The sequence below is a fragment of the Camelus bactrianus genome, chromosome X (assembly GCF_048773025.1).
Source record: "Camelus bactrianus isolate YW-2024 breed Bactrian camel chromosome X, ASM4877302v1, whole genome shotgun sequence".
In the NCBI taxonomy this organism is placed as follows: Eukaryota; Metazoa; Chordata; class Mammalia; order Artiodactyla; family Camelidae; genus Camelus; species Camelus bactrianus.
This window is the reverse complement of record NC_133575.1, coordinates 14,315,251-14,339,961: the sequence shown is the minus strand read 5'-3', so window position 1 is coordinate 14,339,961 and position 24,711 is coordinate 14,315,251. Positions and strand designations below refer to the sequence as shown.

The 24,711-nt window shown below is 42.2% G+C and overlaps 1 protein-coding gene across 9 annotated transcripts in view; it reads left to right on the top strand.

The window, feature by feature from the left end:
- ADGRG2 (adhesion G protein-coupled receptor G2) overlaps positions 1–24,711 on the top strand; it is a 120,966-nt gene that overhangs the window by 50,507 nt on the left and 45,748 nt on the right. For all 9 annotated transcript variants that reach the window (XM_074359781.1, XM_074359777.1, XM_074359775.1 and 6 more), the window contains one exon: positions 818–936. In XM_074359781.1, coding sequence (XP_074215882.1) covers positions 818–936 — 119 coding nt within the window. The remainder of the gene's footprint in view (positions 1–817; positions 937–24,711) is intronic.

Here is a 24,711-nt window from a genome sequence, read left to right as displayed (position 1 = left end):
GCATCCCACACCAGCACCTGCTGCTGGTGCTGACTGCTCGTCATGAGGTTCTGTTGGCCAACTCCTCCTCTATGGAAGGACTGGACACAGCCTGAGCATTTGCGGCTTTCTCTGTGTGCCGGGCTCCTCCCGGCCCCTACTCCACCTCCATCACATGGATTTCATCTAGTTACCGCCTATTCAACCCTCATATCTCATCTGCTCTGTGTTGGTCCTCAATGAATATTTGTTGGAATAAATGAATGCATGAATAATAAATAAGACTGTTAAACTCAGTTCTGATATAAACTTTGCTTTTTAAAAAATATTGACTCTGCCTTCCTGACTCCTAAAAATGCAAGCGATGATAATGAATCAACATGTAATAAAGGGGAAGTGCAATGTACCCATCCTTTTACAGTATAAGACATAAATAGGGGTAGATTATTTATAAGATTCCGTGACCTCTTCTGATTCTTAGCATAGTATTTAACCAGCCTTTATATAGTGATAATACTTATATATGCAGTGTTTTGTGTTTTTAAATTCTTCTCTTGATATTTTGCATTTGTTGAAGTTTTCCGTAAATCCACATGGACTACCTTGCTTATCATTTTTATTAGAATATAGTATTCCACGGGGTGGTCCTCCCATGATAAACATGGGTTTCGCTTTTGGTAGCCAGTGCCCACCTGATATTGCCAATTCTCTGGAGCTAGGGTAATTTGAAGGCAGCAGGATTGCAGGTTGCCTTGGTTGAGGAACTGACCTTTTGGGCATTGCTGTGTCATGATTATGGCAAGCTGTGATGATGTGTTTTCTCCTTATTTTATTCCAGGATGTTTTTCTCTGGCGGGCAGTGTGGCCATGTTGGCAGACCTGAAGAACTTTTACTGACGTTCAAGATATTCCTTGTCATCGTTTGTCTTCATGTTGTTCTGGTTACATCCCTGGAAGGTAAGGTGCTTGTTTTCTTTCATCTTTTTTTTTTTTTTTCTGTTTTACCTGTGTGTGTGTGTGTGTGTGTGTATGTATGTATGTGTGTTTATTTAGGTTTTTTTTTTACTGTGGTAAAATAAACATAACATAAAACTTACCATTTTAACCATTTTTAAGTATATAATTCACTGGCACTAAACGTATTCACAATTTATGCAATCATCACCACTATCCATTTCCAGACCATTTTCATCATCTCAAATAGCTACTTTGTACCCATTAAACAATAACTCCCCTCCCTCCCATCCCGCATAAGCTCTATTTTATCTCTATAATTTTGCCTGTTCTAGGTAGCTCATATAAGTATAAGGAATCATGCAATATTATCCTTTTGTGTCTGGGTTATTTCCCTTAGCATAATGTTTCTAAGGTTATCCATATTGTAGTATGTATCAGAACTTCATTCCTTTTTAAGTCTGAGTAATGCTCCATTGTATGTACAGACCACATTTTGTTTATCTATTCCTTGTCATTGGACATTTGGGTTATTTCCACTTTTGGGCTATTATAAATAATGCTACTGTGAACACTGGTGTACAAGCATCCGTTTGAGTCCCTGCTTTCAATTCTTTGGGGCATATATATACCTAGGAGGAGAATTGCTGACTCATATGGTAATTCTATATTTAACTTTTTGAGGAACTGCCAAACTGTTTCCCACAGTGGCTGCACCATTTTACATTCTTACCAGCAAGGCACGAGGATTCCAGTTTCTTTATATCCTCACCAACACTTGTTATTTTCTGTTGTTTTGATAATGGGTGTGAAATGGTATCTCATTGTGATTTTTATTTGCATTTCCTTAATGATTAGTGATGTTGAACACCTTTTCATGTGCTTATTAGTCATTTGTATATCTACTCGAATCTTTGGCCCATTTTTGAATTGGGTTGTTTGGGGGTGGGTTGTTTGGTTTTGTTTGGTTTGGTCTGGTGTTGAGTTTTACGAGTTCTTTGTATAATTCACTCTTTTAATAGTGTCCTTTGATGTATAGAAGTTTTACATTTTGATGAAGTCCAATTTATCTATTTTACTTTATTGCCTGTGCTTTTGCTCTCATATCCAAGAAATGTCACGAAGACTTTCCCCTATTTTTCTCCTAAAAGTTTTATAGTTTCAGCTCTTACGTTTAGGTCCTTTGATCCATTTTGAGTTCACTTTTGTATATGTTGTAAAGTAAGGGTCTAGCTTCATTCTGTTGCATATGGACATCCAGTTTTCCCAGCACCATTTGTTGAAAAGACTGTCTTTTCCCCGTTGAATGGTTTTGGCACCTTTGTCAAAAATCAGTTGACCATATCTATGTGAGGGTCTATTTCTGGTCCTTATTTGTTTCTGTAAGTACCTACTTGAAGGCACTTATGCATGGAAATTTAAGGGAAGTAGAGAATCACCCTAATGAAGCAGCATGGTTTTCAGAAAAAAAGAATCTTTAGAAGCTTATGAAACAAGGAGAAAAGGTACCCGAGGAAGGCCGTAAAAAGGTCACAAATCCCAGGGCTGCGATGTCTGCGTACATTTGCCCCAAAATACAGTGCTGTGGGAATATCAAGAATCATTATTTAAGAAGACATTATTAAGGACACACAGAGAAATACCTTTCTCATTTGGAAGAAAGTTGCAGGGCCAAGGAATCTTTGTTGGATAAAGCAAATATCTCCTAGCAGCAAACAACAACGTAAGCACAACACACACACACACGCACCCAAACTAAATGGAAAACTTCCCAACAGACTAAAACACAATTGACAATCCTTCAAAAGTAGGCACTGGGGCATATTGTCAAGAAGCCACCATACTTTAGAAAAAGAAATGACAAGAGCTAAATGTTCATTGACTGCATTGACTGTGTACAATGTGCTGGGCCCCTCAGTGCATTATACACATCCATTCTCCTGAGCTCTCAACCACATCTATTAAAGGGAGATCCTCGTCTTAGCACCATTTCCCAGATAAGAAACTGAGGCTCAAAGGGGTAAGTAACTTGCTCAAGGGAGTGGTCCACCCCTGAGTTTTTTGCTCATAACCACAAAACCAGAATTCTCAAGCTTGAATGTACATTGGAATCACCTAGAAGGCTTGTTAGGGCATGGATTCCTGGGTCCTTCCCTCAGAGGTTTTGACTTAGTAGGTCTGGGGCGGGACCTGAGACATGATGGTTCTAACAAGCTCCCAGGTGATGTTGATGTGACTGGTTCACAGATGATACTTGGAGAAACACCGAGTATACAACCGGCAGGAGACATAAGTAGGGAGAGAGAACGCCAGATCTATATCGTGGGATACAAACTCTGTTGCAGCCATGTGATGTTTGTGTAAACTGTGCTTGCATACATCATCTCCTTGGGGCATTAAAACATCGCTGTGGAATTGTCAGGGCAAAAATCAAATATCCCTACTTTACTGATGAGTAAATGTCCCCAGGGACATTATTGGTTAGGAAGCGGCGGAGCCAGGCTAGATACTAGATCTTCGGTCTCACGTTTCAGTGCTTTTTCCACCACAGGGTAGATGAAGAAGGAAAATGGAACACAAGGGGAAAAAAATCATCAAAACGAAAGCTGCTTGGTAGAAATAAGTCTTTTGGAAAAACTATATTTAAAAGTGATGCAAACGTGGCAGGTCAACAGGAGAGTTCATGGCTCTGAAACCAACCAGAGTAGGGAAAACCTGAGTGGATGCTGAGGTCGCTGAATGCATTTCTTGCTCTGGCTCGCCGATGAATTGATTTCTGAGGCAGAGGTTCTCACGATGTGGCCTCAGACCAGCAGCATCAGCATCACCTGGGAGCAGTCTAGAAGTACAGGTTCTCAGGCCCCGCCTAGAGAATCGGAAACTCTGAGGGTAGGGCCCAGCAGCCTGTGTTTTAACCAGCCCTCCAGGTGATGTCAGTACATGCCCAGGCGTGGAAACACGATCTTAAAGAATTGACTGAAACATTACTGCTGGCAGAGTGATACAGGAGAAAGGTGGTGAGATCTAGGGAGAGAGCCCTCCGCATGCCTGCCATCTGCTATTTGGATGATCTTGATTTGCCACTAGCCCAATATGAGCCTCTATTTCCTCATCTTCAAAATTGGTATAGTCGTGAGCTCCCCTAATGGGCTTTTATAAGGCTCAGTATATGTTAAAAAGAAAAAAACTCCGTGAAGGTGGAGGTTTTTCCTTTTCTTTTTTCCCCCAGCTTTATTGACATATAACATTGTGTATGCAAAGGTTTTTTTGAATGAAGTGTTTGGGGCTGGAAAGGGCTAAATAGGAGTTCATTATTGTCTTTCAGAACACCCACTAAGAGTATTCATGCATGTTATTTAATACTCACTTTGATAATATTTACCTTGTGCCAGCCACTGTTCTGAACCTTTATAAAAGGCTAACTCATTTAAAGTTCACTCAATAACCCTTTGAAGTAGGCACTGGTATTAGCTCCATTTTACAGACAAGGAAACTGAGGCACAGAAAAGGAGTAACACCCTAGGTTAAACATTTTGGTCACAGAGCTGCAATTCAAACTCAGGCCATCTAACCCAAAGTCTGTGTGTTTACCCACTGAGCTGTCCTGTCTGTCAGCATTCTTAACCTCTCTGCTACACCAGGCTCAGTTGTTTGGTGGTTGTGCTTGGTAGGTTAAAAATAAAGGTGGAATCCACTGAATGTTGGACTAGATCATCCACATGCTTTATAGGCACCATCTCCCTGAACAACTTTGGACTGAAGCAGGTTCTCTTCAGTTCAGGCTGTCTTAGATCTGGTCTTTGATGAAGGCCAAGGGGACTGATCCACTACTTCTACGCTAGATAATCAGTTGTGTGGTAATGAGTGCCTACTGTGCGCCCAGCATTACCGGCTGCTGAGAGAACATCATCTCTGACTCCAGAGAATTTACACTCTAGTTGGAGGGACGTGACCATGACACGTGAGAACAATACAAACTATAACTAAATCCTAGAGTGTGAGTCAGGGCTATAGGGCTCTAACATATGTGGCCAAATTGTGGATTAGTCTAGTTAAATGTTAAGCCACCTGTAGTAGGTGCTATTGGTGCTCTGCCCATCTCCCTGTGGCCCACCCCAAAGAGGTCATCTACAGACAGATCCTGTGCCTGCTGTTGGCTCCTATGTCTCTCTGACTGAGAGTGATCTGTGCCCATGGGCCATGCTTGGCCTGTGCATGGAACAAGCTGGAGTTCCAGCTAGAGCGCCAGGGAGTTAACACCCCAAAATAGTGAGGAATGTGAGTTGGTGTTTACCTATGCCAGCTTCCTTGTCCCGTGGCGGGACAATGCTGAGGTGTGTTCTATACACCAAGTAGATTGTTGGATGGAGCCCCAGTTGCCCATAGTAGCCACGTGCTCATTAATGTACCCATTGTTGACTTTACTCCCTTCCCTACCTCATTTACTCCCTCCATCTGCTTCCTGGGGTCATGCTTGTTTGGAAACACACTCATCTTCCAAGGTCCAGCCAAATATTACTAGCTCTATAAAACCTTCCCTGACCACTTCAGAAGAATTCATCTCTTTCCCCAGTGCTCACTTTTCTCTTTATCTTTTTATACTTATTTTGTAGATGTACTCCATTTGCATCATGAGTCCTTTCAGTGCACTATGAGGGGCGGGTGAGAAGGGAGGATGAAAGCTTGATAAGGTGGGTGGGAAACTAATGGGATGGAAACTACTGAGTCCTGAGGGCCCGCTCTGGGGCAGGCCCTTCTAGGTGCTTTATGTATATCATCGCTTTTAACCCTCACAAAAACTCTTTATGGTAGATGCCATCAGTCTCAGTTTGCAGATGAAGAAACTGAGTGTCAGAGAGATTAAGTCCTTTGCCCAGAGTCACACAGCTCGGAGGATTCCCCATCGCAGTCAGTAGCCTGTTCTGTTCATACAGTACCAGGTTGCCCAGTAAGTGTGTGAAGACTGCATGAACATGTTGCTGAGACATGGGAAGAAGATGGAGAGGGAGCCTGAGGTAGACCACCGGGGAGCGGCTGTTCCCCCCAGCTCTGGTGGACGTGAACTGCAAACACAGTAGCTTCACCCTGGAAACCTGAGAGATAACTCAGCTCTTGACAGCGAGGAGAGATAGATATTGACACTCTTTTGTTAAGCCACTGGTCAACAGAGAGAAGCCTTAGACCTTTAACACTTCCAGTTGTGTAACTTGGTGATGTTTGAGAGTCATTCTTGGTCTACCAGAAGCCCAAATGAGCTTTGGCAGGTAACTATACTTGACTCCAGCCTCTAGTTCTTTTGGGCTGTGCCAATCCTTTTTTCTTTTCTTTGGTTTTTTTTTTTTTTTTTTTCTGTCTTCCAAAGAGGTCTTCTTTTAGGTACAACTATTTTCCAGAGGATGAGATGACGTAATAGTGGAAGATGGTTATAATTTCATTCTTGCAGAGTTGTCTTCCCCATTTGGAAACAATTACACATTTGAGCCAGTTTGGTGATCTCATGAGCTATAATCCCAACTTACTCTCTTTCTGGGTTGGGTCTAGATCTTTCTGTGCTGCAGGCATTTCCAGTGATAGACTTCTCTATAATTCCCCGTCTCCAAGGCCTCAGTGTTTTGTCTTCTCTTACCCTCTCATGCTTTCTCCATCCTTGTTTTTCCTTGTGTAACACATATTGGAGCTGGAGGAAGTAGACTATATACTCCTGAAAGGCAGGGAAACTGTCTTCTTTGACTTTGTGCTCTAATACCAAACCCAGTGCCGGTCTCCTTGTCTCTGAATTTCCTATGTGTGAAATTGAGGTTAGAAATACCATAGTGGTGATCTGATACTCAGCCAACCGCCCAACCCTCCCAAATCCCACAATTTGGTTGTGCCCTGGCTCTTTCCCTGGCAGGTGGAAGTGGTGACAAGGGATGGTAGAGACTCTAGATGGCTTGAGGGGGGAACTGAAAGCAGAGGACATTGTGTCCCACTTCTCACTTAGAACGCCGGTAAGAACTCTTCACAGTGGCCTGTACATCAACACAGGGCAGTGGTGATGAGAAATGCTGACACAGTGTGCTTAGGCAAAGAGAAGGCTGGAGGTGGTATCCTCTCCAAGTTTTTCTCATCTCCTGTGTGACACGGTAGGGATTCTCAACTGTCCTCATATTCCTAGTAGGTAGCTCTGTTGAGAGCCAAGGGCAGGGACAGGGCTGTAAAGATGAGGGTGTGGACAACTTAGACCAGGAGCCAAATGGAGGATGTGACAGACACTCAGTGGTGAGAGCTGAGGGGACTTGGGTCAGCAAGAGAGGGACCCCCAGGCTGGGGTGAGATTCTGAGAAAGTAGAACATGGGGCCCACTGGACATAACCTTCCGCAGTGGATGCCACCTGGACCCCCAGGAACCCTGGGGGGTGAGGGAGATCTCTGGAGAAGCCACTGAGAACCCAGGGCTCACTACAAGGTGAGCTCACAGATCCAGGCCCCTTCTCCCTGCTGCAAGAAGAACTGTAGTACCCCAGTCCTAACCCAGAAGCCATCCTGACTCTAGAAGGAAGAGGAGGGAAAACAAAAGATTGTGTGTTAATCCAGAAGACATTGAGTTAACTCAAGGCCATTGTAGAGCAGAAGAGAGGGCTACCTTAAATCATCAAGTTTAAGGATCCCTTTCCTGTACCTCTGGAATGGAGACTCCAAAACAAGATGGAGTCACGCTAGACATCAAAGGAAGCTCAAGGATTTTTAAAATTTGTGTATTGTTGCTATTGTTTATCCATCCAAATTATGTCTACACATTTTAAACTCACTCTAAAACAAATCCATATGGAAACTTAGGATATGTCAGGACAGTGGTAGGAGTTGTTGGAGACCATCATCATGTCCTGAATCTGCTCCTCCTCCTGGTTTTATCTTTTCAGGTATGAAGAAATAATCTGGTCAGGTCCTTGAGGATAAGGGGACATCTTTTCTCCTCTCTATATCCTCCATAGTGTTAGCATGTAGTGGGTGTTCAGTAAAACTCTGGCTGGCTGGTTGGTTTTGATTTGTGGCTCAAGTCTGAAGCCTAGAGATGCATTAAAACACGGGCCTCTCCCCTCAGCTTACATCACCAGCGTTATCCTCATCTGAACCCAGTGAGTTCTGATACAACATACATTATTCCTCTGAACTTTTGCGTAGACTTCAGTGAGGTGGCTGTACATTGGCTCTAGTTACTCTTGAAGAATGCATTTCCTCTCCTCCATGTGATGAAGGGGCTTGCCTGATTGCCTGAAAAGATTCCTTCACACTCTGACATTCTGTGAGTTGAATTACCCAGTAGGGACAGTCTTCAGTTTCCTCATTTGTTGTCCTGGGATACCGGGGATTCACGGGGTCTGCCTCGAACTAAGAACCACTCATCTCTGCAATCCCATTTTAAGGCTGCTCTCCTATTCAAAGTTCCTAATATGAAACTGGGGATAATTTAAAAGTCATGGTTTTTCAAACTACTTCTTTTTACATGAGGCAATTTCAAAGGCTCTTACAGTTACAATGAAGCCGGCGAATCTCTTGATTTCTAAATTGATGAAAGCTCCAGAAATGGCTTTTGCTGACTGCTAAATCTCCCAGGTGCCAGTGCTAGCCTTGCTTTGCTCTTCGTGGAAAAGTCCCAGTGTCTCTTTGTAGGCTCCAGTGGCAACAGCATGTAGTACTGAACATTAGGAACAGTCGCAGCAACCTGTCTGGACATTTCTATAGGTCTTCATAGTTTACAAAGCACCTGGGTGTGTATATATCATCTCACCATGTCCCGCTGCGTTGGGTGGAGAAGTTTGTGTTATCCACACTTTGCTGATGAGAAGACTGAAATGCAAAGCAATGGATAATTTTCTAGGTTACTCAGCAAGAAACACCGTCAAGGTGCTGAAGGCAGCTCTCCAGAACTTCTACACCAGACCGCACGAAATGCTTGCTTTGGGCCATATGAGTACATTTTAGCCAAGATCTTTAACAGTGGTGACTTTAACCATGAGGAATGTCCCTTTTGACCAGGGGTTGGCAAACCTTTTCTTTAAAGAGCCAGATAATAAATATTTTTGGCTTTGTGAACCATATGATCTCTGTGGCAACGATTCAGCTCTGCCTGTGTAGCTCAAAAGCAGCCACAAACAATATGGAAATGAATAGGCGTGGCTTTGCACCAGTAAAACTTTATTTACAAGTACAGTCGGTGGGCTGGATTTGGCCCGTGGGCTGTAGTTTCTGGACCCCTGATCTAGACAGAGCCGGAGGGTGTGGCACTTATTACTGATGATTTATCTCACGGCCATTCCTTGCTTTTTTCTTGCTGGCTAAGCCCAGCTTCATAGGATGCTCACCCCTTCCCGCATGACTCCTGATTATTTTAAGCCACCTGTGCAAATGCTGGAAAACTTTCCCTGCTCTTGAGACTCAAGGAAAAACAGTTCCCCTTCTGCGTCCAGAAACACACTGTCCAATGTGATAGCCGCTAGGCACATGTGGCTATTTGAATTTAAATTAACTAAAATCAAGTGAAATTAAAAATTCAATTCCTCCATCACACTAGTCACATCTGAAGTACTCAGTGGTCACCCGGGGCTAGTGGTTGCCATATTAGACAGGGCAGATATAGAATGTTTCCATCATTGCAGAAAGTTCTCTTGGATAGTGTGTTGTGCTTGGATGTTTTTGTGTTTGGATTTGTTGCCCGAACCAGTGGTAGCCATCTTAAAAACACTGGGAAGAGCTAGGGAGTGCAAGTAGAAAATGGAGATAACCTGAGATTTCAAAGATGTGGAGTCTCTGAACTAACAGTATCCCGAAGATGAAAGAACAGAAGGCTGGGAAGGGCCTGCATCTTTGTTGTCATCACTGAGCTGTAGGACCAACCTTAGAACTGTCTGCTTTTGGATTTCTTGTTAGGTGGGCTAAATGAATGTCCTTAATATTTATGGTACTTTTAACTGAATGATGTGTGACTTGGCCCTGAAAACATTCTCACACATCTAGGAGTTAACTTTACAAAGGTTTACTGTGGGTCATGTCATTATAAATGCTTCACGTGTCACCTTAGTGTCTTCTGAAAGTGTCTACAGTCAGGTGATAATCCTTCATTTTCTAGATGAGCAAACTGAGGCTTGGACAGTTTGAATCACTTCCAAGTTCACACCGCAGAAAGTGGAGGTGGCGGAATTCTAGAACTTGTGTCCTTCCTCACTTCCTCAGTGTTTTGTCCCTGAAGTGGTTGAAAATGTATTTTACATGACGTAGACTGAAACTTTGTCATGTTCATTTATCCTGGGATGGACTAGTCCCCCAAAGGACTGGATAAAGATAAAGAGAGATCTGAGGAATAAAAGCAGTAATTCCACTGATTTAATCTGTTAAGAAGTAAGTTGATGTTCCAAGAGAATACGCTATTGAAATGTACCTTGATGTGGGTACATCTTTACTTCAAAGAAATAACGAGAAACAGATTGATCTTGGCAAGAAGTCTCATGTTCACAAGATCACAGTGCTGTGAAAAACCATCAAGATGAATTCAGGGTGCTTCTGCAATGCTGTCTGTGGCAGTTGTGTTCGTTTTTGACACCAGTGCCCCGTTTGACCTGTATCCTTCTCTCTTCTTTCCCTTTAGGAATGCACACAGCATAAAGTGAAAGTTACTCTCTTATCACCTACTGCTTAGTATAGTGTAGAGTTTTGTTCATTTAAGGACGAGAGAAGTGAAAAATATAAAATGGGCAGTAGTCTTGCTTCAGGGAATGAATTAGAATTGCTTATGATTATCTGATTAATTGACTAAACAAGACCTGAACACAAAACCATGTTGTGTTTCAATTTTATAGCATTTTTTTTTTGTCTTGCTCCTAATAGAAAATATGATTTGTTATTACACTGGTTCCTGATCTGGATTCACAGTAAAGTCTAACAAATTCTGGGTTTTGGTGTACAGGCAAGAGTTTGAATGAGTGAAGAACATTCAGTTATAGGATAGTTTCAGAGTAGAATTTTAAAACTTTCAAGTGAGTTGCATAATACCACTAGAGTGTAAACTCTGTTTGAGGCCAGGGGTTTTGTTTTATTCCCTGCTATAACCCCTGTGCCTGGCATACAGTAGACCTTCAAAAATTGGAATAAATGAATAAGCTTTGCGCAAGTCCCTTCATGTTCCTAAGCTTGTTTCCTCACTTGCAGACTGAGGGGCTTGGACTAGTTTGGTATCTAGTCTGTTCCCTACCTATGGCTTATGTTGTAATTCTTTTCTTCCAGTGAACTCCAAGTCCTAAAAGATACTATCTTTCAAAAGATTCATTTAAGTAAAACTGTCCTCCCATTTTTGTGTTGAGCAAATACCACAGAAATAACTGCGTCCAGTGTTTGTGATCAGCAGTAGAAAACCAATATTTTAAACAAAGCCAACATCACACTGTTTTCTCATGCAGTCTTTTGTGGGTAAATAAACAATTTTTGAAATAAGGAAATCTAAGTGACTACCTTTGCCAGTCTTCCACATTTACAGTATTGCACTAGGTCACCGACAACCCTGTGTCAAGCAAGTCTATTAGCGCCATTTTTCCAACAGCGTTTGTTATTTGTGTCTCTGTGTTACATTTTGATAATTCTTGCAATATTTCAAACTTTTCCATTTGTATTACATTTGTTATGGAGCTATGTGAGCAGTGATCTTTGCTGTTACTACTACAACTTGCAGAAGGCTCAGATGATAGTTAGCATTTTTTAGCAATAAAGTATTTTTAAATTAAGGTATGCACATTGTTTAGACATAATGCTACTGCACACTTAATAGACTACAACATAGTGTAAACATAACTTTTATATGCACTGGGAAACCAGAAAATTCGTGTGACTCGCTTTATTGTGGTATTCGCTTTATTTTGGTGGTCTGGAACTCAACCTGCAATATCTCTGAGGTCTTCCTATGCTTCTAAACAAAACATGATGCTGGCATCTCCCAAAGCTCTAGCTGTTTCTGTTCTGCAACTGGCCCAAAGACATTCTGAAGATCCTTACAGCCAGCCAAAGATCCTTATCTTTGAGTGGTAAGATTATGAATTTTTTTTAAAGTTTTCCTTTATACTTTTCTGTGGTTTAGAATTTTCTCCACATTAACCTACATTATTATTATAATCAGAAAAGAAATTTATGTTAATTTTTAGAAGCTTGCCTAAGACCCCGAAGGAGACTGCGTGTCCCAATAGAAGACAACCTCGTAACACCATGATCAGCAGTGCCTTCCACTTTTTCCCTGAAACTTTGCGGGGTCTTGATTTTGTATAAGAGCTTATGAAACATGTTATGATCACCACATCTCCTGAAATCTTTTGACTTCTGCCTCTTTCCTCACATATTTCCAAAGCAATCCCAACAGCGTTTTGAAAATCGGAAGGAAATAGTATAAAGAAGAAAGAAACTGAAGTGGAAGTCTTGCTCAGTAGAAGAGAGAAATCCTTTTCAGAAAAGCCACTAGGAAAATGAGGACTAGACAGAGCATTGTATTCATTGCTGACATGAGCACTATTTTCTGTGTATTATTCTCAACATTGTAGTGGTAGTACCTATGGAGTATGTCCTACTAGGATTATCTTCATCCCTGTTTTCCAGATGGGGAACTAAAGTGAAGGTGGGTTAAATAAGTTGTCCAAAGTTAAATATCGATGGATTACAAAAGTCGTACAAAATTAGCAAGTGGCAGATTTGAACCTAGGCTGTCTGGGTTTCAGAGTCTAGGTTCTTACCCTACCCACCACACTTGAGTGATTCAGGGCAACGTCATATGGGCTGTTGGGGTTTGATAGGTTAATGTTGGCAGCTGACTTCTGCTCCTCCCTCACCTTCATGTCACAGTAACCCCCCATCCTCTGTTCTTATCTTAGAAATGCCTATTTAACTTCTTTTTTCATGCCAGATCCCCCAAGCACGGGTTCAGGTCCTCTTCGTGTCTTGCCCAGTCTACTGCAGTAGCCTGCTCTCTGGCCTTCCCACTTCAGATCACCCTCCTTGTTTATTTCATAGCTATATATATATATATATTTAAAAAATATTGTTCTATGCCAGGGGCTGGGGAGAATGGGGAGTCCATTTTGCACCCGAGTCTGTCTTAGGCTCTGCACCCCCAGAGAAACTAAGCTAAGATGCCAAGGGGGTCACTGCTGTACTGTGAGCTGGCAAAGAGTGGCATGATCTGAGGGAGACTTCTCCAGTCTCCTAGACCCTAACCATTGGTCCCCCCTGACCCCCTTTCTAGGTACTTCTGCACTTGAACATCTACCACAAGAAATTCTCGCTAACTCATAAATTACAGGTGCTCTGGGGTGAGAACATATCAACTGACTAACGGACACTAGTGGGGATCAGGGAGGGATGGGGCACCCAGGCAAATGCTGCTTTCCTTAAGCTCTATCTCTTCAGGAGGAGACAGAGATAGCCCTGGCGTGTGCCTTCTCTTGTGGGGCAACTTCACCTGCATGGGAGTGAAAATTGGTTCTTGGAGGTGAAACAAATCTTATAGATTACACAGTGCTGGGACTAGGATGAGGCAGATGAGGGGTCTAGAGCACAGAATGTTAGGAGACACCCACTCTTTGGGCTGTGTGCAGCCTCTCAGAAAAGGGGCTATTTGAGCAACATTCAAAAGAGGCACCAGAGCAAACCAAGGCACTCTCTGGAGGACAAATGTTTCAGGCAGAGGGAGCAAGCAAGTGCAAAGGCCCTGAGGTGGGAAGATGCCTGGTGTGTTGGAGCAACAGCAGGGAGGCCAGTGTTGCCGAGTGAGGGGAGAGGAGGGGGCTATGAGATCTGGGGAGAGGGGCATCTGTGTTGCAGGAAAAGTGAGGAGATTCTATGAAGAAGCACGCCTATAATGCCAGGGTAGGAAGTGTTCAGTAGAGGCCAGTCTGCCTCCCTCCCTGCCCCCTGAAGCACTGAGCAACATTTACATATCAGGCTGAAAAAGTTCAGAAGCTACCAGCCTTCAGAAGTAGAGGGAACACAAATCGTGGCTAGCATTTAAAAATGGAAAGCACAACCAAAATACTCCATTATCTGCACTGGCCTTGACTGAAAGCCTCCATTACTATCTCTGTGTCTAACTTCAGGGGCGCTGGGAAGAGGCGGATGATGCCTAATATCCCCCACCTGTGAGAAATAGATTTTCTTTTTTTTTTTTTAACATTTTTTATTGATTTATAATCATTTTACAATGTTGTGTCAAATTCCAGTGTTCAGCACAATTTTTCAGTTATTCATGGACATATACACACTCATTGTCACATTTTTTTCTCTGTGAGTTATCATAACATTTTGTGTATATTTCCCTGTGCTATACAGTGTAGTCTATTCTACAATTTTGAAATCCCAGTCTATCCCTTCCCACCCTCCACCCCCCTGGTAACCACAAGTCTGTATTCTCTGTGAGTCTATTTCTGTCCTTTATTTACGCTTTGTTTTTGTTTGTTTGTTTGTTTTTGTTTTTGTTTTTTAGATTCCACATATGAGTGATCTCATATGGTATTTTTCTTTCTCTTTCTGGCTTACTTCACTTAGCATGACATTCTCCAGGAGCATCCATGTTGCTGCAAATGGCATTATGTTGTCGGTTTTTATGGCTGAGTAGTATTCCATTGTATAAATATACCACCTCTTCTTTATCCAGTCACCTGTTGATGGACATTTAGGCTGTTTCCATGTTTTGGCTATTGTAAATAGTGCTGCTATGAACATTGGGGTGCAGGTGTCATCCTGAAGTAGATTTCCTTCTGGATACAAGCCCAGGAGTGGGATTCCTGGGTCATATGGTAAGTCTATTCCTAGTCTTTTGAGGAATCTCCACACTGTTTTCCATAGTGGCTGCACCAAACTGCATTCCCACCAGCAGTGTAGGAGGGTTCCCCTTTCTCCACAGCCTCTCCAGCATTTGTCATTTGTGGATTTTTGAATGACGGCCATTCTGACTGGTGTGAGGTGATACCTCATTGTAGTTTTGATTTGCATTTCTCTGATAATTAGTGATATTGAGCATTTTTTCATGTGCTTTTTGATCATTTGTATGTCTTCCTTGGAGAATTGCTTGTTTAGGTCTTCTGCCCATTTTTGGATTGGGTTGTTTATTTTTTTCTTATTGAGTCGTATGAGCTGCTTACATATTCTGGAGATCAAGCCTTTGTCGGTTTCACTTGCAAAAATTTTCTCCCATTCCGTAGGTTTTCTTCTTGTTTTATTTCTGGTTTCCTTTGCTGTGCAGAAGCTTGTAAGTTTCATTAGGTCCCATTTGTTTATTCTTGCTTTTATTTCTTCTAGGAGAAAATTTTTGAAATGTATGTCAGATAATGTTTTGCCTATGTTTTCCTCTAGGAGGTTTATTGTATCTTGTCTTACGTTTAAGTCTTTAATCCATTTTGAGTTGATTTTTGTATATGGTGTAAGGGAGTGTTCTAGCTTCATTGTTTTACATGCTGCTGTCCAGTTTTCCCAACACCATTTGCTGAAGAGACTGTCTTTATTCCAATGTATATTCTTGCCTCCTTTGTCAAAGATGAGTTGACCAAAAGTTTGTGGGTTCATTTCTGGGCTCTCTATTCTGTTCCATTGGTCTATATGTCTGTTTTGGTACCAATACCATGCTGTCTTGATGACTGTAGCTCTATAGTATTGTCTGAAGTCTGGGAGAGTTATTCCTCCAGCCTCTTTCTTTCTCTTCAGTATTGCTTTGGCAATTCTGGGTCTTTGATGGTTCCATATGAATTTTATTATGATTTTTTCTAGTTCTGTGAAATATGTCCTGGGTAATTGGATAGGGATTGCATTAAATCTGTAGATTGCCTTGGGCAGTGTGACCATTTTAACAATATTGATTCTTCCAATCCAAGAGCATGGAATATCTTTCCATTTTTTAAAGTCTTCTTTAATTTCCTTCATCAATGGTTTATAGTTTTCTGTGTATGATTCTTTCACCTCCGTGGTTACATTTATTCCCAGATATTTTATTACTTTGGGTGCTATTTTAAAGGGGATTGTTTCTTTACTTTCTTCTTCTGTTGATTTATCATTAGTGTAAAGAAATGCAACTGATTTTTGAACGTTAATTTTGTAACCTGCTACCTTGCTGAATTCTTCAATCAGCTCTAGTAGCTTTTGTGTGGACCTTTTAGGGTTTTCTGTATATAGTAACATGTCATCAGCATATAATGACACTTTTACCTCTTCTTTTCCAATTTGGATCCCTTTTATTTCTTTCTCTTGCCTGACTGCTGTGGCTAGGACTTCCAGGACTATGTTGAATAGGAGTGGTGATAGTGGGCATCCTTGTCTTGTCCCAGATTTTAGTGGGAAGCTTTTGAGTTTTTCACCGTTGAGTACTATGCTGGCTGTAGGTTTGTCATATATAGCTTTTATTATGTTGAGATATGTTCCCTCTATACCCACTTTGGCGAGAGTTTTTATCATAAATGGGTGTTGAATTTTATCAAATGCTTTTTCTGCAACGATTGAGATGATCGTGTGGTTTTTGTCCTTTCTCTTGTTGATGTGACGTATTACACTGATTGATTTGCGTATGTTGAACCAGCCTTGCATCCCTGGGATGAACCCCACTTGGTCATGATGTATAATCTTTTTTATGTGTTGTTGGATTCTATTTGCTAAAATTTTGGTGAGGATTTTGGCGTCTATGTTCATCAGTGATATTGGCCTATAATTCTCTTTTTTTGTAGTGTCTTTGCCTGGTTTTGGTTTCAGGGTGATGGTGGCTTCATAGAATGAGTTTGGGAGTATTCCCTCCTTTTCAATCGTCTGGAAGAGTTTGAGAAGGACTGGTATGAGTTCTTCTTTGTATGTTTGGTAGAATTCCCCGGTGAAGCCGTCTGGCCCTGGACTTTTATTTGTAGGGAGGTTTTTAATTGCTATTTCTATTTCCTTTCTAGTGATCGGATTGTTCAAGTGTTCAGATTCTTCTTGATTCAGTTTTGGTGGACAGTATGTTTCCAGAAACTTGTCCATCTCCTCTAGGTTATCCAGTTTGGTTCCATATAGTTTTTCATAATATTCTCGTATGATATTCTGTATTTCTATTTTGTTTGTTGTAATTTCTCCATTTTCCTTTCTTATTTTGCTAATTTGTGCTCTCTCTTTTTTCTTCTTTGTGAGTTTGGCCAGAGGTTTGTCGATTTTATTTACTTTTTCAAAAAACCAGCTTTTGGTTTGGTTGATTTTTTTCTATGGTCTTGTTAATCTCTATTGTATTTAATTCCTCTCTGATCTTTATTATTTCCTTCCTTCTGCTGCTTTTTGGGGCTTTTTGTTCTTCTTTTTCTAATTCATTCAGGTGGTGGGTTAAATTGTTTATTTGAGATTGTTCTTCTTTTTTGAGGAAGGCCTGTATCGCTATAAACTTCCCTCTTAGCACTGCCTTTGCTGTGTCCCATAGGTTTTGAGTGGTTGTGCTTTCATTATCATTTGTCTCAAGGTATTTTTTAATTTCAGCTTTGATTTCCTCATTGATCCATTGTTTTTTCAATAACATATTGTTTAATCTCCATGCTTTCCTTTTTTTCTCCTTTGTTTCTCTGTTGTTGATTTCCAGTTTCATGGCATTGTGGTCAGTAAAGATGCTTGAGATAATTTCTATCTTCTTAAAATTGTTGAGGTTTCTTTTGTGCCCAAGTATATGATCGATCCTGGAAAATGTTCCATGTGCACTTGAAAAGAATGTATATCCTATTTTTTGGGGCTGTAATGTTCTGAAAATATCCACCAAATCTAGTTTTTCTATTGTAGTATTTAATTTCTCTGTTGCCTTGTTTATTTTCTGTCTGGAAGATCTGTCTAGTGATGTTAATGCAGTGTTAAAATCTCCAACTATGATTGTATTCCCATCAATATCCCCCTTTATCTCTGTTAGTAATTCTTGTATGTACTTAGGTGCTCCTATATTGGGTGCATATATATTAACGAGTGTAATATCCTCATCTTGTATCACTCCTTTAATCATTATAAAATGTCCTTCTTTATCTTTCTTTATGGCCTTTGTTTTAAAGTCTATTTTGTCTGAAATCAGTACTGCAACACCTGCTTTTCTGGCTTTTCCATTTGCATGGAATATCCTTTTCCATCCTTTCACTCTCAATCTATATGTGTCCTTCTCCCTAAAGTGGGTCTCTTGTATGCAGCCTATTGAAGGTTCTTGCTTTATTATCCAGTCTGCCACTCTGTGTCTTTTGACTGGAGCCTTTAGTCCATTAACATTTACGGTAATTAATGATAGATGTGTGTTTATTGCCATTTTGAACTTATCTTTGCAGTTGAATTGGTATATCCTCTTTGTTCCTTTCTTCTTCCTTTTGTGGTTTGGTAATTTTCCTTTGTATTATCATGGATTTTATTTAATTTTTGTGACTCCTTTGTAAATTTTTGGCTTGTGGTTACCCTTTTTTGTAAATCTATCAACCCATTACTATAACTGTTTTTATTAAACTGATAGTAACATAATCTCAAACCCATCCTACTGTTAAAAAAATTTAAAAAAGAAAGAAAAAATATTCTATATTTCCCTGCCTCCCTCTCCCACTCTCAGTAATTTGTATGTCTTCTTTTATAATTTCATGTTTACTTTATTTGTAATTCATGAGTTATCACCTTTCCAGTTGTGTGTTTCTCATTTCTGTAGCATCCTGCTGCTTTTCTATTTAGAATAGCCCTTTCAATATTTCTTTTAGCATGGGTTTAGTGTTGCTAAACTCCTGCAGCTTTTTTTTTGTCTGTGAAACTCTTTATTTCTCCTTCTATCATCAAGGATAGCCTTGCTGGATAAAGGATCCTAGGCTGCATCTTTTTTTCATTCAGGGCTTTGAATATATCTTGCCACTCCCTTCTGGCCTGTAGTGTTTGTGTAGAGAAATCAGCTGAGAGCCTTATGGGGGTTCCCTTGTAACTTACTCTTTGCTTTTCTCTTGCTGCCTTTAGAATCATTTCTTTATCCTTGACTCTGGCCATCTTGATTATGATATGTCTTGGTGTGGGTCTATTTGGGTTCTTCCTGTTTGGGACCCTCTGAGCTTCCTGTACTTGGATATCTGATTCCTTCTTTAAGTTTGGGAAGTTTTCAGTCATGATTTCTTCAAAAACCTTTTCAATCCCCTTTGATCTTTCTTCTCCTTCTGGGACCCCTATTATGCGAAGATTGGGACGCTTTATATTATCCCATAGGTCCCTTATGCTATTTTCATTATTTTTTATTTGCTTCTCTTGTAGTTCTTCTGAATGGGTGCTTTCTATTGCCCTGTCTTCTAGATCACTCATTCGTTCCTCTGCATTATCTAGTTGGCTTTGCACAGCTATTAGATCATTCCTCATCTCTGTCAATGAGTTTACCCATTCTACTTGGCTCTTCTTTATAGCTTCAATTTCATTTTTGACATATTTTATATCTCTAAACACTATCTCTTTTAATTCCTTCAGCAATTCGATCACTCCTTTTTTGAAATCTTGATCTAGTAGGCTATCGATGTCTATTTCGTTGATCTTTCTTTCAGGGGATTTCTCTTGTTCTTTTAATTGGGAAAAGTTTTTCTGCTTCTTCATCTTGCTCATACCTCTTTGGCACTGTGGTTTATGGAGTATCAGTTGTTTATTTTGGTCCTTAAGGATTTTATCTATCTGATGCCTATTTAGGAATAGAACTTAGGAAAAAAAGAAAAAAAAATAAGAGAGAGAGAGAAAGAATTTTAAAAGAAGGGAGAAAGAGGGTTTGAAAACAGTGTATAATGAATAATAGAAGAGTGAGTTGAAGCAGAGTATTAATCGGGTTGAGACGTCCTTTTAAAACCTTTACCAAAAAAGGGGGGGGGAGATGAATAGATGTATTTGAAACCTGTGTCTAATCAATAGCAGGACATCAAAACCCAAGAGAAATAGAAATGAATTAAGAAGTAAAAATTAAGAGAGTAATAGAAAATAGAACAGGTAAAAACATTAAAAAAAAAAGGGGGGGGGTTGTCGGTGTTCTCCAGGAGTCTGTGTGCTTTTAGTGTGAAGTCTTTCTGTCTTCGTCCTGTTTTGGAAGCTCAGCTTGCTGTTTTCAGAGGCCCTCCGTTGGCGCCCTCTTCTGTGCTGCTGCCAGCACCTGTCGGCAAGCAGATCGCGCCTCCTCCTAACACTGGGTCAGGTGCAGCTCTCCTCTGCTGTGGGCGGGCGGGTCGCTGCCCCTCCGGATGCCGCAGTCAGATGTTGCAGACTGGCCGGGTAGGAGGGCGGGTCGTGCCCCCTCCCAGCACCTCGGTCAGGGGCTGTGTTCCTGCCCGAAAGGCGGGGGGGGGGGGGGTGGGCTCTCCCTCTACCTGCGCCGCCGGTAGCTCCGCTCTCTGTGCGGCTGCGCGCTCTGCCCTGGTCGGCGCTCCGCAGGTGGGCTCGGGGAAGACCGAGGGACAGCCCTGTCCCTGCTCGGAGCCAAAACCCAGCTCCTTGTTTGTCTTTGTGGAGCAAGTTCTCTGAGGGACCAGGATGGAAGGATCCTATCTGCCCGGGCTGCAGGCCAGTCTCAGTCTGGCCTTTGAGGCTGCTAAGCCCTTCAGTGTGGATGCAGGTTTCGCCCCCGCCCCCGCCTGAGTGCTCAGCGCGGAGGATATGGCGGCTGTGCCTGAGCCCCGCCTCTCTTCCCCCGAAAACTTTCCGCGGGTTTTCAGAGATGGGGGTGTGCACCCTTCCCCCGAGAGCACATCAACCTTGCTGTTTTATGGAGGGCCCAGGTTGTTCTGCCCTGTGCACCCACAGCCACGGCGCGCAGCCCCTTGCAGTCCCCCGGGGCTGCCTCTGTGCAGCCGCCCCCGTCCTCCGCCCGGCTTGTGCAGCCTGGCCCTGCCCGCCGATGCCGGCCCGCGTCTCAGGCTGGGTGTCGTGGGGACGCTCTGTGCCCGTTTAACTTAGTTCTGTTAGTCAAGGGCTGCTCTGTACAGATCCGAGCCTCGGAGGCTCCCCCTCCGTCCCGCTGGCCTCTCAGTTGGAGAGGGGAGACCCGGCGAGAGAGCGCCAGTCCTCCTTTGCCGCTCCCTCCCCGCGGGACCCGTCCCGCGCTGCTTTGCCTTTTGTTCTTTCTTTTTTCCTTTTCTCCTACCAGAGTTTTGGTGTCTTTATCTTTTGAAGAGGGCGATGGTCTGTTGGAGTTCCGCAGGTGCTCTGGTTGGCTGAGTGGGTCTGTAGATGTGGGTCTTGGTGTATTTGTGGGAGAGGGTGACCTGCGAGTGTCCTTCTACTCCGCCATCTTCTCCGTCTCTGAGAAATAGATTTTCAAGGCTCTTGTCCTTCCTAAAATGCACATCCCTTCTAAAGTGGAACGGGGTGGACAGCCAGTTGGTCAGTGGCTCTTCACTATTTTAAACCACAGCCCAAGACGAGAAGCAGCCCAGTGTAGTGAGGCTAGAGAGCCTCGGCTCAGATCCTGGTTCTGTCCTTTTACTATGCACGTTACTTGACTTCCCTGTGCCTCAGTTTCCCTATCTGTAAAATGTGGATAATGTGCCTCGTATTATTGTTATGAAGACTAAATGAGATAGTACTTATGAAATGCCTGGTCATAGTGATGTTATATAAATGCTTGCTAATTGAAAATAGACTCCCTTTCGGACTATTTTTCCTGGAAAAAAAATACATATGAATACACACAAATTTACCTTCTATTTCAGGGACTGTCTGGGCATTCCAAAATGCATCCCCTAAATCCTCAGGGAAGGGATGGTCCATAAACCCCTGAGAGAGGTCAGATCAGTTCTGGAGGGGTTAAGGGGCAAGGGGACGGGTGCGTGGTACTGCGTGAGGTTGGGAGAAGAGCAGGAATCAGAGCTCGGGGACCGAGCACACATTTCCCCTGATTCCCATTTTGGCCAAGGCCCACCTCGAATTGCCCATCGTTTGCACTTTGGGAAATTCCATCAGCTAGGAGCTGAAGTTTTGTTTAGTGGTGTCATTAATAATTGTTTAATAAAAACGTTATGTCAGAGTATTTATTGAGCAGTGTGACGGGAGATGGTCACAGCTCAAGTCAACAAGTTTCGGCTGAGCCGAAGTAGAAGTGTTTTCATTCATTTTGTTGGTTATGTAGTAAACTCTGAAAATACAGTTCTTGGAAGAGTGTCTGTTGTTGCAAGCCCTGAAGAGCCAATGTAATGACAATATTGTTTTGTTTGGGGTTCCCATATAAAAGTGCCAAGGCGTGGTGCCTTGTGTTGAATCATCTCTCTCTGGAGCAGTAATTCAATCCAGAGAAGGACTGCCACCAGATTACAAATTTTAGTTGGGTCTAAAATATCCATGCAAGGGGGGAGGTGGGCAAGTCATATCCTTTTTAGATCCACTTCTAGAAGATTAAGCCTTTATCTTTCCCACCCAACTTGGGGATGAATGTGTTGGGAAGAAATACTCATTAGTATTATCACAGTCACAGGTTTCAAGACAAAAAACCCCATCTGTCACCCATATTTTAAGTCCTACATCTCCCACCCTATCAAATAGCAGGAGAAAAATGAACACTTCAGAAACACTCAGATGTGACCTTGTAAGACTTAGGTTCAGGTTGTTTGGGAGGTGATCCCGGGAATCAGGAGCGGGGACAGGAAGACAGCATTAGGAACAGAGGAAAGGTCAATAAAGGATATATTATTGAGATCATTGCAGTAGGCAGTATTTGTGATATGTGTCTGGCCATTTTCATCCATGTTTGTAGGATCTGCTGTGATTGGCAGTTCTAGCTGCTGCTCTGAACGGCAGATTCTGAACAGTAGCCATCCAAGAAGTATTCTCAAGTGTGTCCTTCATGGACTCCGCGTCGTTACTCTCAGATCTGTTCCCCATCTTTCCCTTGCTGTGCTTTGTGTCACAGTAATCTGACCCCTTGTAATATTTCCATTAAATTCCTGCTCTTGAACTACCTGTCGTGGGTTCCTAACTGATAGAGACTCTTTCACGATGTCGTCAGTTAGTCCGAAAATATTTTGAACATCTACCCGATACAAGGCCCTGGACTCGATTCCTGGAGGATAATAAGGCATCAAACAGCTGAGCATCTAGTCTGGAAAACAAGACATACGGTGGAAAAGTTAAATAACAGTGCCCAACAGTCACCAAATGCCAAGTAAATGGCCTTGGGGAACCTGTAAATACATTGCCTTACAAGACAAAAGGGCTTTTGCAGATGTGATTAAAATTCAGAAGGATGACCTGGAGAGATTATCGTGAATTACCTGGGTGGGCCTGATCTGATCATTTAAAAGTGGAAGTTGTTAAAAGCGGAAGAAGAAGGCAGGAGAGTGAGTCCAAGAGATGCTGCATGAGGGGGACTCCCCCATCCCATCCCACTCTTACTACTAGCTTTGAAGATGGAGGAATGGGGCATGAGCTAAGAAACGTGTGGGTGGCTTCTAGATTCGGGGAATGGCCTTCAATTTACAGCCAGCAAGAGAATGAGGACCTACAACTGCAACAGACTGAATTCTGCCAATTACCCAAATAAGCAGGACGCAGAGTCTCCCCTAGAGCCTCCAGGAAGGAGTGCAGCCTGTCGACACCCTGCTTTTAGTCTGATGAGACTCAAGCTGGACTTCTGACCTACAGAACTCTTAACAACAAATTTGTGTTGTCGTAAACCACTAACTTCATGGTAATTTGTTACAACAGTACAGGAAACTAACAGACTGAAGTCTCCAGCTTAAATTGTTTGGCTGGTGTTTCCAGCGGTCTGTCAAATTCTAGAATGATCAGGTATGGAAATGATGTGGGGTGATGGGAGATGAATTCTTGACTCTGTGGAGTAGGAGGGGTGGTGACAGTAAGGCATTCACGTAGCAGAGCTCAGACCACACTTGGCCATGTGGGATTGGATTTTGGGAGGTGGTGGCAATAACTTTGAAAGAGTGTGCCAGGGAGGCGATGTAGGGAAAGAGACTCCATCGAGGGGGCCAGTTTCTTGAGTTTCCAGTTCCTCTGTTTGGTGTCCATTCGAAGCAGAGGCATGCCAAACTCCTGCTCATCATAATTGGAGTATATGGACTTTGTTTTAAAAAATCACTAGGGAGTCATATTGAGTAAATTTTATAGACAGATCACAATAATTTTATTTATGGACTGAAATTGAGACTTCAATAAATGAATAATGCTTTAAAATTCGCTCTTTGTAGGTTTCCAAAGGAAAATCTGAAAAATTTAAATGTTTTTCCTTTCTTTGTTTGTGAATCCTTTTAACAATGGAAATGTTTTGTCTCCTAAGAGTGGCATGGAGCTCAAATACATGACTCACTGGAAATGACGACCACCTCTTTGGTTGTAACAAATGGGAAGTGAGTTAGGAGAGAGCCCAAGAGAAACAAGAGGCTGATACTTAGGAAAATGTAAGGCCTGTGGGGACGTCTCTAGGTTGGACCAGGAGTGATGTGGAGCACTGTAATGAGAGACAGAAAAAGTGAATAAAATGTTAGTCACTGAGTAATCTGGCCCCTAGAAGAAAAAAAAGCTAAAAGGAAAAAGCAGACAGTAACAATTTAAAAATCTCTAGCTTTTATTTACGGGGTTCCCTCCCTTCTTCGGTGTAGATTGCTGCTGAGAGCCCTGCAGGCTTGGCTGGTCTTGCCCCTGATCTATGTTTCCATCAGGTTTTATCTCTTGATTGTGAGTCCATGCCTATCAAACCTGTCTACCCAGAGATGGCTGACCAGGAAAGTTCCTTCTCTACTCTGGCTCCCCCATTACCCTTGAGTTGTCTATTTCCTCGAGCATCTAAGAAAGAGGTAA